The sequence below is a fragment of the Drosophila obscura genome, unplaced genomic scaffold (assembly GCF_018151105.1).
Source record: "Drosophila obscura isolate BZ-5 IFL unplaced genomic scaffold, ASM1815110v1 contig_150, whole genome shotgun sequence".
In the NCBI taxonomy this organism is placed as follows: domain Eukaryota; kingdom Metazoa; phylum Arthropoda; class Insecta; order Diptera; family Drosophilidae; genus Drosophila; species Drosophila obscura.
The window spans coordinates 12,448,608-12,465,110 of NW_024542736.1; the positions used below are offsets into that span (position 1 = coordinate 12,448,608).

The 16,503-nt window shown below is 42.6% G+C and overlaps 1 protein-coding gene across 17 annotated transcripts; it reads right to left on the minus strand.

Annotated features, from left to right (window-relative positions):
* Positions 1–298: 298 nt before the first annotated feature.
* LOC111066677 (fasciclin-1) lies at positions 299–14,972 on the minus strand. Of its 17 annotated transcripts, XM_041591716.1 has the most exons (19): positions 14,840–14,972; positions 13,554–13,873; positions 10,937–10,975; positions 8,610–8,739; positions 8,378–8,547; positions 8,074–8,304; positions 7,835–8,003; positions 7,597–7,757; positions 6,850–6,867; positions 5,823–5,831; positions 5,006–5,014; positions 4,317–4,471; positions 4,160–4,250; positions 3,869–4,089; positions 3,635–3,797; positions 3,411–3,558; positions 3,162–3,197; positions 2,846–2,971; positions 299–1,048 (listed from the first exon to the last, which is right to left on the minus strand). In XM_041591716.1, exons 2-19 carry the CDS (start codon positions 13,671–13,673, stop codon positions 1,044–1,046), a joined length of 2,001 nt encoding a protein of 666 aa, XP_041447650.1. In that variant the 5' UTR covers positions 13,674–13,873; positions 14,840–14,972; the 3' UTR covers positions 299–1,043. The 17 variants fall into 17 exon arrangements, with proteins under 17 accessions (XP_041447650.1, XP_022211133.2, XP_022211132.2 ...); XM_022355441.2 differs by having other exon boundaries at positions 299–2,971; XM_022355440.2 differs by having other exon boundaries at positions 299–2,971; positions 14,821–14,972.
* Positions 14,973–16,503: the final 1,531 nt, after the last annotated feature.

The window sequence follows — 16,503 nt, forward strand, 5'->3', positions numbered from 1 at the left end:
ATATTGTGTGTTTGGTGTAAATAGCGTGTGGCGTGGCTGAGTATCATTTCTGCAGTATGTATGTATGTATATGTATATATTTTATGGTGTACATATACTTATATTTGTATGTTGAAGCAGAACATAAATATATAATCTCTTACACATCCATATGTTTCATTATACTTTTGCATTTAGTTATACTTTAACTTTTACAAGTGTCTTGCGGTTGTATTGTGTGTGGTATCGTATTGTATTGTATTGTATTGTATTGTATGTAGCTCGCAAATCAATGCAGCTTCGCTTTTGTTGTTCGCCATTTGCACTCTTCGTTAGTTGTTAGAAGTAATAATTCATTTAATTCATTTAATTTCATACATTTAATTCGAGTAAATTTGTATAAAGGTTAAGGTAATGCGTTTATCTTTAGTAAGGCACTAGTCACACGCTAGGACGCTGGCCAACGTGTAACTACTGACTACGACACACTAATTGCAATTGCAATGCGTTTCCCCTCACAAATCCGTCTTTTTTTTGCTCCCATCTGCGCCACTCTTCGAAGCAGCACAGCACTCTTCTTTAAAGCTTTCGTGTACATACTTTCCATTTAGCGTATTCATCATTTTTTCACTACATACATTTTCGGTTAGCTGCTACAGCCAGTGCAATACTGGCCGCAAAACCCAAACTAATCTGCTTACAATATACCAAGCAACATTGCAGCGACGACCCCGCCGCCTACTAAAGATAAAAACTTCTGGAATTGGGGTATCCGATCAGATCGGGAATTAGCAACTACACAAAGCAACTGCGACAACTTAAACTGAGAGTTTTCGCTACAGTACGGGTATCGAGTATCGGGTATCGATCGTATGTGGGTTGGTTGAGTGTGTGGTTGTTCTTGTTGATAGTAGGAGTTGTGTGTACTGGTAGGTAGGCTGATAGTTAATGCGTGTTTTCTCTTAGGGGGTTTACATAGAAGAAGGAGTATAACAGTTCAATTTTTAACGCTCAGTTTTTGGTTGTTTTGGTAGGTTAGGACACACACACGCTAGTTACAATGTCTAACCTATAAATACATGGCATTATCGGGGAGAGACAGAGAGAAATAGAAAGAGAGTTTGTATGGTTAGCATCGGGTTGTTCTAAATCAGACTATAAACTAGGTTGTTTTTTTGTTTTAATTTTACATGACAACTACATACAAAGTTTAAAATACAACTGCAGCTGCAGCTGCAGCAGTTGCGTTGCAGCAGGGGATGCAGCAGAGTAGGAGAAATTTTGTTATGTTTCTGATGTTCACATCATTGTCGTATATTTGTATTTATATTGTATGTAGGTTAAAAATTTATATCAAAATCCATTCAGTGAGTAAATGTCGTGTTCTGTTGCATGTCTCAGTGGAAACAGGATATTGTATTGTGTGTTGGAGTATTGGAGGAGTATGCGTTGTAGTAGTAGTTAGCAGTTGTTCGCATTCGACTTACTTAAATTGCAGTTGCTATGTATCTTCGCTCCATGTCTGATATCTGATGTCTGTGGGTGTGGGTGTGGTGGGGCGTGTGTTCTGTTGTGGGGTTTACATGCATGGCAGGACTAACAACTAAGTGCTGGGTGGCATTTCATTTAATTTAATTGTTTCTTTGTTTGGATGCCTTGCACATTTCTTGTCCTGAGCATATACATAAATACATATGTATGTGTGTGTATAGTCTTTCATTCGATTTGAAGGATACAAGGATATGCTGGCTGGGCTTACAACTTAAAATTTAGTTTCGTACGTTTACCATCGAATGTTCAAATGAAAAACTTTCAGTTTATTATAAAATATCTTTCACACGTTTTTCGAATTTTACAGTTTGGTTTGTGTATGTGAGTGGGTGTTGGTAATGTAAGTGTATGTGTGTGTATTTTTACGAATATGAGAGTATGTGATGCGCTTATTGCTTCTGCGTTGACATGTCATGTACATAAATACATATATGTATGTATTTACATGAATGAAATTCGCATTCTACTTAGGATAACTCACTTTTTAAATCATAAATTAAATAAAAATGTACACTTAAAATCATAAACACAATCAGATCAATACGTAGAGATATACATACACACGTACTTATGTACGCATGTATGTAGATTAGATTAAATGTAAAACTTATCGAGCTGATGAACGTAGGCGATATGAACGTAAGCTATCAGTATATGTCGAACATAAAATTAAAATGTTACACAATGGGGTTATATATTTCATATAATACATAAGGCCTTAGAAGGGAGTGGGGGGGAATCCAGTTTAATACTTAAAAGTAAAGGTTTCATCATCATCATCAACGTCTTCATTTTCATTATCAATCATCATCTTCAGAGGAATGCTAGCAGCTCTGCAGTTCCCTGCATGCGTGTGTTTCTGAGTGTGTGTGTCTATGTGTAAATGGGGCATGAGGCGGCATGTGGCATGTGGCATGGTGGAAGGCTGGTTCCTTGTGACGCATATAATACAGATACACTTTTGGTTGCTTGCTTTCAATACGACTATCATATGGATATGCATGTACATATGTATGTAGTGATGGTTATACATATATCCATCCATATATATATATATCATATTAATCTGATTTTTTAAGTTGGTTTGAGTTTGATCGGTTGAATGGTAGTTTCTGTAGACGACTGTGACTGTGGTGGTTGTGGTGGTTGGTATGTGTTGCGGTTGTTGTTTGATTCGCATTCGCATTTGCTTTTTGCTTTTGATTCGATTTGATTTTTACATATTGGATGCTGGTTTAGTTCAAGATCTTTGCTACTGTTATCATTATGAGGTTGGCCAAAATGATGCAAATGCTTGATTCTGTCAGATAGCTACCTCCGCTCACAACCACGTCCTTCTCCTCCAGTAGCGGATAGTCAATGACATGGATGATTCCATTGGTGCACTCCACATCGGGCCGATAGACGTTGATCTTCTTGTAGTTCCAAATGATCACATAGCCTGCAAAATAAACCATATCGCAATTAGAATCATTTCTCTGTCCTGTTCGAACGCATTTTGTATGTTATGTTGGCTATATGTGGTTTTCGATGGATTTCGATTCTAATGTGGGCATGGGTATGGGTATGGGTTCTGGCCAGGGCAGATTTGTGGGCTGTGCGATGTGGGTTTGACAAACGGCAGCACTCACCAGTCCATTCGTGACTAGCATTCTCATCATGTAGGTCTTTTGTTTTGGACAAACGGTTAGATTTTTGGTTAAGCACAAAGCGAGAAATTTTTGGTGTCGAGAGTTATAGAAAAACGGGATCGGTTAGTAATACAGAATGAGAGGAGGACCAATATGTACAATAAATCAAGTATTGATTGAAATGAATCGAAAGATAAGCATTTAGAGCATTTAGCCCTGGATACCGTTTGGTTTCGGCAATTAACTTACGTCCAGCTTCCTCCTCCACTCTGATTTGGAGCGAGTCGCGGAATGTGGGCAGGACAACGTTGCCGGCCTGCTGCGAGTACTGAACCAGATCCTTCATGGTGAACACATGATCCGCAATGGCCAGATGGCGTTCCAGAATAGACTTTGACTGCAATTGTAGAAAAATATTTACAAATTAGGGTAAGGCCTGCTTTCATGCCCTGCCCGATAAATGGCCAACGTACATGGTAGGAAAAGTCAGGCATGAAGAGCTTCTTGTGAGCCGATGGGTAGTCCAGCTCGGTCTTCTGCCAGCCCTTGTCCCGGGGCACAAAGTAGGTGAAGCGACGCTGAGTGTTGTTCAGCTGATCGTTAAAGTGTGAGAACTGGCCCATCTTGTAGGTGTCACTGTGAATGAATGGTGGGAGAATTTTAAGTCAGACAAAACGGTTCAGTTGCGAAAATCCAGACGGGCATACCTCATCATGGGATCGGATTCCAGCTTGCCGAGAACTGTGGTGTGCGGAACGCCCAGGACCCGATCGATAATGTGCACATAGCCATTCGTCTGAGCAACGTCAGCCTGGATAATAGTGGCATTGACGCCGCCGCCCTCAACGGTGATCACGGCATCGGTACCCTCGCCCTTCACGTTGAAGTACAGGAACGTACTGTTGTTGACGGTGGGCACTTGGGCAATCTGTGGATTGTGAATACGATGAGCTAAGCTCAAACTGTCTTTAAATCTCAGCCAGAGCGCCTCCTCTTACCATATTGGCATTCTTCTGCCTGATCTTATCCACATTCAAGCGGTCCCTAATGATGTGCATGTTCAGGATTTCCCTCATCTTCTTGCGGTTTCTGAGAGTCAAACAAAATCCATAATCAAAAAATACACTCCGTTTCAGTGAGGCTTTGAGTGTTTACCTTAAAAGATTTTCGATTAGGGATGCATTCCAGGCATCATTGCTGGGTGCCAGAATTGTGACCTCCGACAGATTGGTGATATCGTCCAGCACTTCGCCACCATTGTCCATAATAACTTCGTAGAACTTTCTGAGAGCTCCGTTCTCGCCGTTCTCCTTCAAAAGATAAAGCGATATTATTCAGTTTTGATTCCAATAACGAACGAAGAAAAGTGCTCAAACATCAAATTAAAAATAGAAATAAAATTAAAGTAACTGTTGAATGGTAGGTTGGAATATGCTCATGCTAATGGGGGTACTTTTTTTTGGTGGGGGGGTCAAACATGTACACATAAACATCAATTTGTAACATTTTTGTATAGACAACAATCTGGGAATTATTCAGGTGAAATGGTCTGACAATTTTTTAATTTTTTTTTTAATTCCACTCTAAAATGAGGTTAATGCCAGATGATTGAGAAAAAATCTGATTCTATCTGTAACTGATTTGATTGTTTGTAAAATGTTTAGTGGGACTGTGGACTTGATTGTGCGGTGATTGAGTTGGATTTTGATGGCAATTTGATAGCAATTTGATACAGATGTTGCACCGACGACTGTTTTGTGGCTGTTGTGTCGGTGTGTTTGTCGGTGTGTGCGTGAGTGCGCTAATGCTCGGGATGTGTGTGTGTGTGTTACACAGTTACTTACGTTCAAGAACTAAATCGGTTTACAAAACGGAGTTGTGGTAGAGAAAAATATTTGGTTTTGATTGATTGTTTGATTGATTGATTGATTTAAGATTCGAATAAAATGTAACATTTTAAACAATGTGTTCCACGCAGAGTGCCAGAGTTGTTCCGCCACGGGAGAACGTTTGAAAGGAAGCACAATTGGAAATACATAGATTTTATTCTCATGTTTCTACATCATATTTGCAGTTTGCAGGCAAAAGTTGTTCCATTATTTACATTTAATTAACTAATGTTTTCGATTTTCTGGCGTGCACTTTTCAACATTTACAGCGAATTCAACACTTAAAAGTTAATACAAAGCCTTCTAATACAAGTAGGACAACAAAAAGTACCCAAATACATAGTTGCAATACACCTCAAAACCCCACAAAAAAGCTTTCACCAGTCTATCCATCTGTCTATGCTGTGGGTCTGACTCTCAAGTCAAAAGAAATACTTTTGGATTCTAATTTTCTTTCCCTTGCAGGAACGAGTGTGTGCAAATCGTTAAGTGCAAACTAAATTCCTCAAAATACAACAACTGGTAAGTCCCCAAGGTATATACATATGTACAAATGTATAAGCCGGAAAGGGGCCGCTTTTCTGTTTCTTTTTTGTCAATTGGTAAAGTAAACTTAAGTTATTCACATGCCATTTAAATCACATTCTGGGATGGCGGCAGTCATGCAAATGGAATATTCGTTTAGGGCAGGGCAGCAAACTCAAATTGCAAATCAAAGCAAAGCAATACTCGTAAACTCAATATTAAAACGGAATTTGATTGATATTTTTACCTTGAACGACTGAATTCGTTATCGGGTTAGGTATTTGTATTTGGTGAAAATATTCGGTGTATCAGTTCAATATTTGAGCGATATGTGGTTGGAATGTGATGTACGTATGTTGTTTTGTATATATGTATAAGTATATGTCGATTCAGCATGTGGCAAGAAACAAAAGATAGATTTTGGTTCAGTAAATAGATTTGGGAAAAGAGAAACATTACGAGTAATTGCAACAGAACTAGAGAAAGGAAATTTGTTGAAAACGATAACGAGATGAGGCCAACGCTAATTGATCCATTCAAAATGACACAACAACGTACAGTCCGTTTCATAACTATGGGGCAGGCGAATGCCGCAACATCCGTTCCTTAACTAACTTCAGACGATCCCAAATACTGGCTTCTTACATTTACTTTGGACAACTGCATAAAACTTTGACAGCATATAACTTATATTTAAAATTATAAGAATAACAGTTTTGAAACGCACTGTATATGTGTAATGTGGAGGATGTCTATGAGGGGCTCTTCCTTACAGCGGATGTGGGCAAGATTATACGTATAAGAAACATTTACGAGTACAGCTAAAGCATGCCGGCTGAGCGAGCGATCGGTCGACTGATTGACAGATGGATCAGTGGATCTTATGGACGGCGACTGAAAGCGAGGCAGGGAATACGAGTACACAATATGTATGCGTGTCCAATAAATGAATAGAATACATTCCATTTAAATGGCAAGTAATGGGAACTTTTGCGGAATGAAGTTTTTGCGATTCCAGTCAGACTGAGCAAGGCGCAAAGTTTAATAAAATTAAATTTCTCAATGTTTGCCAATTTGGAAAGGTTTGAAATTTGTTGTGTCCAATTCGAGCGCCTTGCCTGAGGTCTGTCCTATGAGAGACTGAGGGAAACTGCGAGGAAAAGGCATTCTGATATGAAAATTTGATATCAGTGAGAGATTCACATGAAATACATTGAGTTAAGGTCTAATAAATTTTTTGGTTTTGTTCAATTTTCGATTTTGGCAATACTTACATTACACCCAAAATTGTTTTAAAATAAAATTTATATTTTAAAAAATTATTTTAAAATAAAATTTTGCTTTTGATTTTACATGGAACCGAACGGAACAACAACTTTTTGGGCAAAAATTCCATTTGCAGGAAAATCTTGCACCAATTTGATCGATCAAATGACGAAATTCAGTTCTAGGTAAAATCAGACTTTGGGATTTTTGTTGCTGTTGTTGTTGGGTTTCTTTTTTTTTTTAATTTACTAAATGTTTTTGCTATATGGAACTGGGGTTCTGTATCGACTATTATATTCTCTGTATGTGTGTCGGGTAGGGTTAGGGTAGGGTGCAGTTCGATTTGGGTTTTGCTTTGCATTCAGCAGAAGGCTGCTGGAAATGTTTTGCCCCTGGCGAGAGTTTTGGCAGCAGCAGCAGCCACTCGGCGAAATGCAAAGCAAAAGTGATTACTTAGTATGTGTTTTAGTATGTGTTGTGTGTGTCTGTATGTGTGTATATTAAGCAATTGCTGGGGCGCAGGTGGCAAGCAACTTAATTGCCGCCCCCAGCGTGCCGAGCCAATCAAAATGCCAAGCCTTATCACAAGCCGCAGGCACTATCAGTGAATGGGGTATCGGTCTTTGTATCGTTTGTTTTGTATCTTATGTAGTAACTGTGTATTTGTGTACTTTTGTGTTGGCTAGAGTTTGAGTTCTGTGTGTGTGTGTGTTTGTCTGTGTGTGTGTGGGTGTGTGTGTGCTTCTGTGTTCTACCTTTAGGAAATCGGTGACGGTCGTGTCGATGATCATCAGCGGTCGGTGGATCAAATGGACGACTCCGTTCTGCACTGGAATGTTGGCCTTGACGATTTCGGCCAGAACCACACCCTCACGATGCTTGGCGTCGCCAACAATCGTATTGGACTTTACGTACACTGCAACAGAAAAAGAAACATGGAGCTGACTTAGCTGCAGATCGATGACGGCGCTCTTTTGGGGGCGGTGGACTCACTCTTTCCATCCTTTTGCTTGAAGAAGCTGACGGTAACCTTGAGCAGATCCTCGAATGCAGCCGATGTCTTGGGATCATCGTGCTGCGAGGCGGCAGTGAAGATGACAGTGTTCGGTATCACATGGCCATCAATGACCTTGGCATCCACTAGGCCACTCCGTGCCGAGAGCTGCAATTAGATGGGCATATTTGTTTGATTACATTCGATTCAGTTAACACAAGGCGGGGCCGGACGTCACCTTAAAGCTCTCGTCGATCGGAATGAGGAAGGTGTGAGCTCCGGGCGATTGGTAGACGGACTCCTTCTTTGCCAACGTCACCTGGGAGCGATAGGTGCGCAGGTGGAAGTCGTTCAGCTCGAGCTGTTCGGCCATCTGCAGGAATTGCATCGCATCCGGATTGTTGATGTTGTCCTGAGCATTCTTCTGGACGGCCAGTGGCTGCAGCACCTCATCAATGATGTGCATGACCTGCAAGGCGAAAGTAACACATTGAATTGTCATTGCCATTGCTGAAAAAAGGGGTCAGTGGCCTGACACTGACCTGTCGCTTGCCCTCTCGATTGGTCATCTCCACGCTCAGCGAGGGAATGATCCGTGCATTGTTCACGTAGATGTCACCATTGCGATTCTTTGTGATATATAGCGGCGGATTGCCATCCATGTCGGATGACACAGTTTTTGGCAGTTGTTCTTTGCTGAATGCCGCAGTAGCTGCAATGATGCATTGCACACAATCAACACAAGTATTATTAATGATTTATCGCAACACTTACTAATGTGATAGAGCACATGGATGTTCCCTTTGTAGCGCTGGAAGGCTTCGTTGGTGGGCACAAAGAGGGTGCAGCTGCGCAGCGTTAGCGTTGCATTGGCAATGGGATTCTGCTCCACTTGGCTGTAGAACTGCAAAGATAAGGGGGCCAGCGTTACACTTTCTCTCTCTACTGTATGCATGACCGATAGTATTACGAGTATATCGAGCCAAATGTGCGAGGAGTTGGTTGCTGCGTGGGGTGTGCGCTTGTGGGTGTGGGTGTGGGTTGGTAGGGTGGATTTGGGGGTGGTTGCTGTGGGAGGGGGGACACTTTTGGCAAAACTGCGACCGAGACTAACAGAGCCGGGCAATTTCCATGGCAACGTCAAACAAACTAATAAAAGAAGAAACATTATGCATGCCCTGCAAAAAGGTTTATTGAACCAATTACGTAAGCGGCAGAATGGCCGCCAGGATAGCTGTATACGTACGTACACCCCCGGGGGTGGCTCTTTATCTGTACTCCAGCCAGCTCACTCGTCTGTCAGCCGGTTCATTGGATAAGTGGACTGTGTGTGTGTGTCATTTCATTGAGAGAGTCGCTATCTGTCAGGAGCGGGACATGAAAATGCATTTTCCAGCTACCCCAAATACCAGCCACTGACCCTAAACCAGGCCCAGGCCCAGGCCCAGTCCCAGTCCGGCCACCTGCTCCGGCCTGGCAACAGCGGCTTGGGCAGCGGCAACGACATGCAACCGCACACTTTGCGGCTTCCCAGCTAGCACCACCTCCCGCCGGCACGCCCCGCTGCACATTCTCAGCCAGTTTTATGGCACCAAGTAAATACATATATTGGTGTATTAGGGTGTATCTGTGTGTGTGTGTGTTAGCTGGTGTGGGTGCATGTCCTGCCGAGGACAACACCTTTTTCTGTGCTCTCTTTTAAAATGGCTCGCTGAGTCGTGTGACTTTCGTGTTTGTGTCCAGGTCCTGCCTCTGGTCCTCTGCCCAGCATGAGTCATGGCAATTTGCCCTTAAAGAGTCGTCCCCGTTCCTGTCCCTTTTCCCTCTGTTTTCTCTCTGCCCTTTCCCTTTCTGTCGCTGTTCCCCCCCTCCACCGCGGTGCATATGCATGTATCTATGGTATGGCATCGGCAGGAACACACACGCACATACATTTTTTGTTCTTTTCTGGTAATTTGATAGCGGACCCCTCCACTCCGTTGTCGCCAGTTCACGTTAGAGCGGGCCGTTGTCCTGGTCCTGGTCGGTCATTCGAGTCGCTGCTGGCTTTGTTCTTGCAAGCAGGTTCTGGCCAGGTCTCTATATCGCTTTCAAAATGTTTTCGCTTATCTAAAGGAGCGAGAGAGGGAGAGTGCTCTCTGCTGGATAAGTGTAGCAAGGGTATTGGGGTTTGGCTGTCGCATGGGTTCATACGATTGAAATGGGACGGATACCTAACCTATTGAGAGCGATATCATGTCCATTGCTCATCGGATGCAAGTGATTGGAGAGAAATTATAGAATTGACATTGTTTACTCAACAGCATTACGAAGAGTAAGAAGCGCTGCCTCAGGCCTCCATCTGTCAGCATACAGCATCACATTTCACTTCCCGGCTCTATCCCTCGGGGGTTACTAGAAGCATTTGACAATTATATGCAATTACATTCATAAATTTACTTTTCGAATGTTTTGCATTTGATGAAGGGAAAATTTATCTTGATGAGTTTTCCAGCCCCTTTGGCACACCATCGCGATAAAGTAACGGTCGGTCGGCTGCCACGCCAGATGGCAGCAAGCGATATCTCCGGGGACTGTTTTCATAAGCCCGAAATTTGCTTCAATTGTTAGGGTATTATCCTGTCATCGATAAGCGCCCCTCTGCTCTGTGTGAGGACATCTCATTTACTATGCAAACACAAGCAAAAGCGAAACTTTTTTCTTAAAAGCTCTCAAGGGCGGGATGGGACAGGAAAGGGTGGTGATTTGTAAATCGCATTTTGATTTTCACGAGTGCCAATGACCCCCGGAGTCTAGTCCAGTCCGCAGACAGAGACGCACCCGTCCCACAATCTCTCGGGGAGAGTCAAGGGCATGAGTCACAGCCAGAGCCAGAGCCAGAAATAGAGCCAGACGGCGGGGCAAACAATAATTTGGCCAATGGCTCACACTCACTCCCCTCCAGCGTTGAAGGGGAGTACTCTACTCTGCCCTGCCCTACACCCTGTCTGAATATTTAGTAACCAAATTAAAAACATGTGACTGTTGCAAATGATGTTTCGTTTCGTTTTGTGTGGGTTGTTTTCGTTTAATTTTTGTTTTGTTTTGGTATTGCAGCTTACCCTCACTGGCATAAGGCGCCTGAAGGATTTGGCAGTGCTCTGAAAGAGAGAGAAAGAAAGGAAGAGAGAGAGAGAACCGCTAACAGCTCAAACTTTTGTTGTTGTTGTCTTTCACTTTTAGCCAAAAATTTACTAATTTTTTCCTAATCCAAAACAACAAAAAAAAAGAAACAACTACAACTACAACTGTGGCGCGTGTGTAATGTAGGAAGTAGGTGGGGGCGGAGAGCGTGGGCACTTGAGGAAATTCAATTTTCATCAGCTAATGGAGTTATAAAATTTAATGAGCAACAGAGAGAAATGGAGAGAGAGAGGCGTAGTTTTTTGAATAGGGACAGAAATCCGAGAAGAAGCTGGAGCCGGCGGTGGGAGCGAGCACATGGATGTAGAGGGGAGTGGATGTTGTATAAATAAATTTAATTGGTACAAATTATAGATGCATATGTTCGTTTGTTTGTATGGTTAACATTTTGGTATAATTGCAGGAACACACAAGCCCACAAGCGCACAAGCGAAAGCGCAGTCTCAACCCCCGAATCGAAGCACATTTCTCTTTTAATTGGTATCGTTGTGGGAGGGTGGGGCTGTGCGGGGGATATGGCATCACTCCGACCGGCTACGGATCACTCAAATGAATCAGTCTCCACGGACATGTGTTTTCCTCTGCTTTGGCTCCATTAAGGTCAGCCGTGGCTCTCAAGCATCGCCTCGGATGTAATGAGGCACGGCATATCGCATATCGTATATCGTATATGTTGGTCCGCGAGCGGCGGCCCCACTCGCGCCTTGGCATCGTATTGTGATCTTAAATTAAATTTAATTGAATCCCCGATGCTGCTGCATGCCCCTGCCGCCTCTGCCTAGACAGTGTTCAGCCGGCAGCCGGCAGTCGGCCGTTGTCAACCCATTCGCGGCCTCTCCCCCACTCGACCATACTCGTGTCCAATGCAATTCCAGTTGCACTGCATCAGTCAAAGGTTAAAAATTAATATTAATAAAACGAAGACGATGATCATGCTGATGATTACGATGCAAACAGAGACGAACGCACGACAGGAAGTGTGGGGTCAATGCAGGAGGTCAACCCGCCCGCACATAGAGTCGCCTGCGGGCAATCTTCAGAGGCATGTAAATTAATTTCATTGGAAATTTCACTCCAACGATTACATTTACGACTGAGTAAATGATTGCCGTTTCCATGTGGATCCCGCTAACTATCCGCCTGTCCCTAGGATCTGCCAAGCAAAACCCACAAAACCACAAAGCCGCAAGAAGCAAACTAACCTAATTAAATATACATACATACATACCGTATACTATGTGTATATATTTATCTAAGCCATCAGCCTGTAATGAGAATTTCCAGCATAATGGGAATACCATGGCTATGCTCTGTTTCGTCTCTGGCGAACCTCTTGAATCGAGGTTCTTCTGTTTTATGGGGAGGGGAAGGGAGGGATCTGCACGTATTCGTACTTCCCAGACACCCAGGCACAGCGGAGACACTAGCAACAACAATTACAATGCCTGTCTGTCCCTCTCTTTCCGTCGTACGCTTTCGTTTCAGCTGAAAGATGGCTTTCTTCTCGGGTAACAGGTATTTTCGGCCATTAAATACTTAGCAGAGTAGAACTTCGCCTCTTTCAAGGGCATAGCCGAAAGAATTACCAGCCATAGATCTTGTCCATTGGGATCACTGAGCAATGAGGCTCGCCCATGCTGACCAACACCGCCACTGTTGTAACTCCCTTTCTACTTATGCTGGCATTTGAATTTTTTGTTAAGGTTTTTTAATGTGTTTTGCCTATTCTTATGTTGTGTCTGTGTGTGTGTGTGTGTGTGTGTGTTGGCGTGTGAAGGTGTAAAAAGGCAAACTAAATATAAAACTGTTATGCTCAGTCGACGTCAACGGCCGGCATTTGTCTGTCTCTCTGTCTATCGGTCGGTCGGTCGGTCGGTCGGTCGGTCTGACTCGGTTGGTTTTACCTTAATTTATGTAGTTTCACTCGTTTACATAATAAAATGCTCCGCCATGCATACAAAAATATGAACAAAATGTAGCTGTGGCTGGCTCTGCGGCTGGGTATGGATTTTGGACTCCAACAAAACTCTCCGCCAGGAGTTATGTTTGCACCGATCATCGATTTTCCACAGCAGCAGCAGGGGCAGCCCAACAACAAGACAAGTGAAAAGGTCAAGGACGAGATTAGAAATGGAATGCTGAGCCGGAGGCTGCCTCTGGCTCTACCTGTGCAGGTGGCAGTGGGAGCAGTCTCTCCCTCTTGCGCAGGCTCTTTTTCGAATAGCGACCTGCTTGCCCTGCCCGCTCTCCGCTGTCTCTCTCGCTGGCTGTCAAGGTTTTTCCGTTCAAGGGCAGCCGTTGGGCATAAGATGGCCGAAAAGTGTCAACTCTTGTGTGTGTGTCCAAGAATGAGTAACCATGAGGGTCGGGTCGGCTGGGGGGATGATGAATTTGGGACAGTGGTGGGGGGGACCAACCTGCTACTCACCTACAAGTGTTTTGAAAAGCATTGTGTGTGTATGTATGTACACACATTTTACGCTAACTGTAAATTAACTGTTTGCGGACTCTGTTGTTTTTCCGACTCCGACTCACCTGAGAAAGCTCCGAATCATCGCGCAATTTGTCAGACAGCTCTGCGCTAGCTGCAGACGTGGCGCAGAGCAGCAGCAGCGCTGCCGCCGCGCTGAATCCACGGCAACCAGGCGACGTCATGTTTAACCAATAAAAAATAACGCGCGGGGCTGGGGGGTGCTGGCGGCGCACTTGTTCTCTCACTTGGCTCTGCTGCAGCGACGAAAGCGGCAGCAAAAACACAACGACAACGAAAACGAGGGTGGTGGCAGTATATGTTAAATTTGTTTAATGTATCAGTCCGTTTGCGTATCTGTGTGCGGCTGTTCTACGATTAAGATCTGCAATTTAAACACAAACACACATAAATTAGGCATGCTCAGCACAACCACAAAGCCACCCGACCGTCCCAGTGCACCCACCCAACACTCCATGCTCCCCTCTACCGATTTCGATCCCAAAAATGCTGAGCCACAATTAACAAAGCACTAAAACAAGTCTAATACTATGCCCTTGCATTGATGCTTGCCAACTATTCTGATCAAAACAAGCGCATTACCCGACATTGCTAATAATTATACCGTATGGAAGGGTATACATCCATACATATGTATGTATGTACAAACATTAATAGCGGATAAAAGCAGCAGAAAGCAGTCCAAGAGAAGAAATAACAGGCGAAACAAAAACGACGCTGCTTCCTGTACTTCTTCCCTTTCCTTTCTGTTTCAGTTCTGCTCACTTTTTGCTTCGAAGGTTGGACTTTCTGTTTGCCACAAGAATACCGTTATGTCACATAGTATAGTAACCAGCATAAGCGGACCACCCACCCACCACCCACCGATCGAAGAATCAGCAAACTATAGCAGCAGCAAAGCTGCGCTTATTGAGTATTATTTTTTCTCCCTTCGCTGTGCTCAATTATTATGCACATTCCGATTCCACTTCCACTGACTCATATGCATAATGTAGGTAGCTACTGCGTCACTTTTTCCAATCGTTTGGCACGTTTGTGTTTTTTTTTTCTGCCTAATATTCTTGGAAAGTTATACCATTATTTGGCAGAATTAACGACCGCGAACGAGGCAGCAACAAAATTATGCAACGAGACCACGACCACGTTCACGTTCACAGGTTCAAAGAAAAAGCAGTGCTTCGGTGGGGAAATCAATAAATAATAGGGGAGTTTGCTTACACCACTTAAAAATGCTTTAAGACCTATTTTTTGCAAGCAAAAAATCTATACTAAGCGCACCAAATACAGAGGGACGAGTTGAGGGGTACACACCAATCATATATGTACATACAGCACATTTGTATATATATTAATATACCGAACACCGAGCAACCGTCTTCAAATTCTTAGTTATTTTACAATTAGACAACGCGCGCAGCAGCAACCTTTCCATTCCGCGGTCGAAAAATATGTGCTGTGCCAGAAAATAAAACGACCAAAACAGGTTTTTCGAAAACTTAACAATAAGTCAAACCATCGAGGGCACTATCGATAGTATCGATATTTTACTGCTAGCCTCTACTATCGACGGTTTTGCGACTATCATGTTAGTATCGAGCTACAGTCGTTGCGCTTTTGATATGTTTAGATTGGCTGCTATAAAATACGAAGACACAAATTTGTAAACAAATCGACAGGTGGCATCTAATTTTTACAATGGACAAGTTCTTAAAAGGTTTCAATGGTTTTTTAATAATTATTTGAGCCCGATACTATTACGATAGTATCGATTGTTTTTTTCAAAACATTCAACGTTGATATTTCTCAATTTTGATATTCCGTTTAATATTACTAGCTAGTTGGCCCTCTCAGCCCTAAACAAATCATTTTATGCAATTCCTCAATAAATTTTGTTCGGTATTGGCTAGTTTTCAGAACTCTTCTTCATTGGATTGTTCGCATAATATGGTTCAAACAATAACGGCCAAAGCATAAAACGTAAATGTTGACTAAATGTGACGTCGGTGTTGCTGGTCAACCAAGTTACTTTTATGCGTATGGGTTTTTGTATACCTTATTTCTTTTAATTGATGTTAAATGTTTTGTTCCAAGCTCCATTAAAACATTATTTATGATATTATCCTAGATTGACATGTTTTTTACCTATTAATGCATATGTTTTGTGTTTTATATACACATTTATCCCGGTTCTGATACCTATTATTGGTACCCGTGAGCTACAAAATTTCGTTGATGTCTTTAAAAAAGAGACTGACTAGTTTCGGCATTAATTGGAGCCTGAAATTACAAACAATATCTCAAGTCCATAATATCAATTTTCCCAAGGTATTCAGACTTGTTGCTCATTCCGTGCCAAAGTAGCACAACAATGCTGCTAATTCATTTCCCCATGTTGCTGAAATTTTTCCCATACAAATCAAAAGTATCTTACGGGAACGCGTATGGAACGCAACAATGAATCTTCATTCCATACGTGTTCCCGTAAGATACATGTTTTTCACACAACGAAAAGTCACCACGAAAACGCTCTCTTCACCTCTGAAAGGAGAGCATTCCGCGGTCGAGAGAACAGGTTTTTCGAAAACTTAACATAACATAAGTTCGAAAACTTAACATCATAAGGCAAAATCATATTTAACAGGCCAAAAAAAAAACTCGTCAAGAGGGAAGAAGAAGAAAAAGAAGGCATGGACAACAGGCAAAACGGGCCAGCAAATGCAATGAATGCAAGGTAAAATCCTACCCATTTGCCTAACATACCGTGGCATCATGTCATAACACGGCAAGGGGAGGTTCGTAAGAGCATGGTAATTTCCCTTGCAAAAAAATACCAAAAAGAACCGGTTCTTTTTTGTACATGAACTTATTTGATTTTTCCCCCGACTTTTAGATTCTGGTGAGGATTACTAGCTAGCTAGGATTCAGAGAACTTCAAATATGATTTCATTCGATCGATGAATCAATTTTCAACAAGATTGATTAATTTAAAAGACT

Bases quoted from the DNA above. Each gene is read 5' to 3' on its own strand.
- LOC111066677 (XM_022355441.2), bottom strand. From the start codon at position 13,673: ATGACGTCGCCTGGTTGCCGTGGATTCAGCGCGGCGGCAGCGCTGCTG. The intron at 8,548-8,609 runs GTAAGTGTTGCG...GCATCATTGCAG, and splicing joins CCATGTGCTCTATCACATTA to CTACTGCGGCATTCAGCAAA. The intron at 2,972-3,161 runs GTGAGTGCTGCC...TTTATTTTGCAG, and splicing joins TGCTAGTCACGAATGGACTG to GCTATGTGATCATTTGGAAC.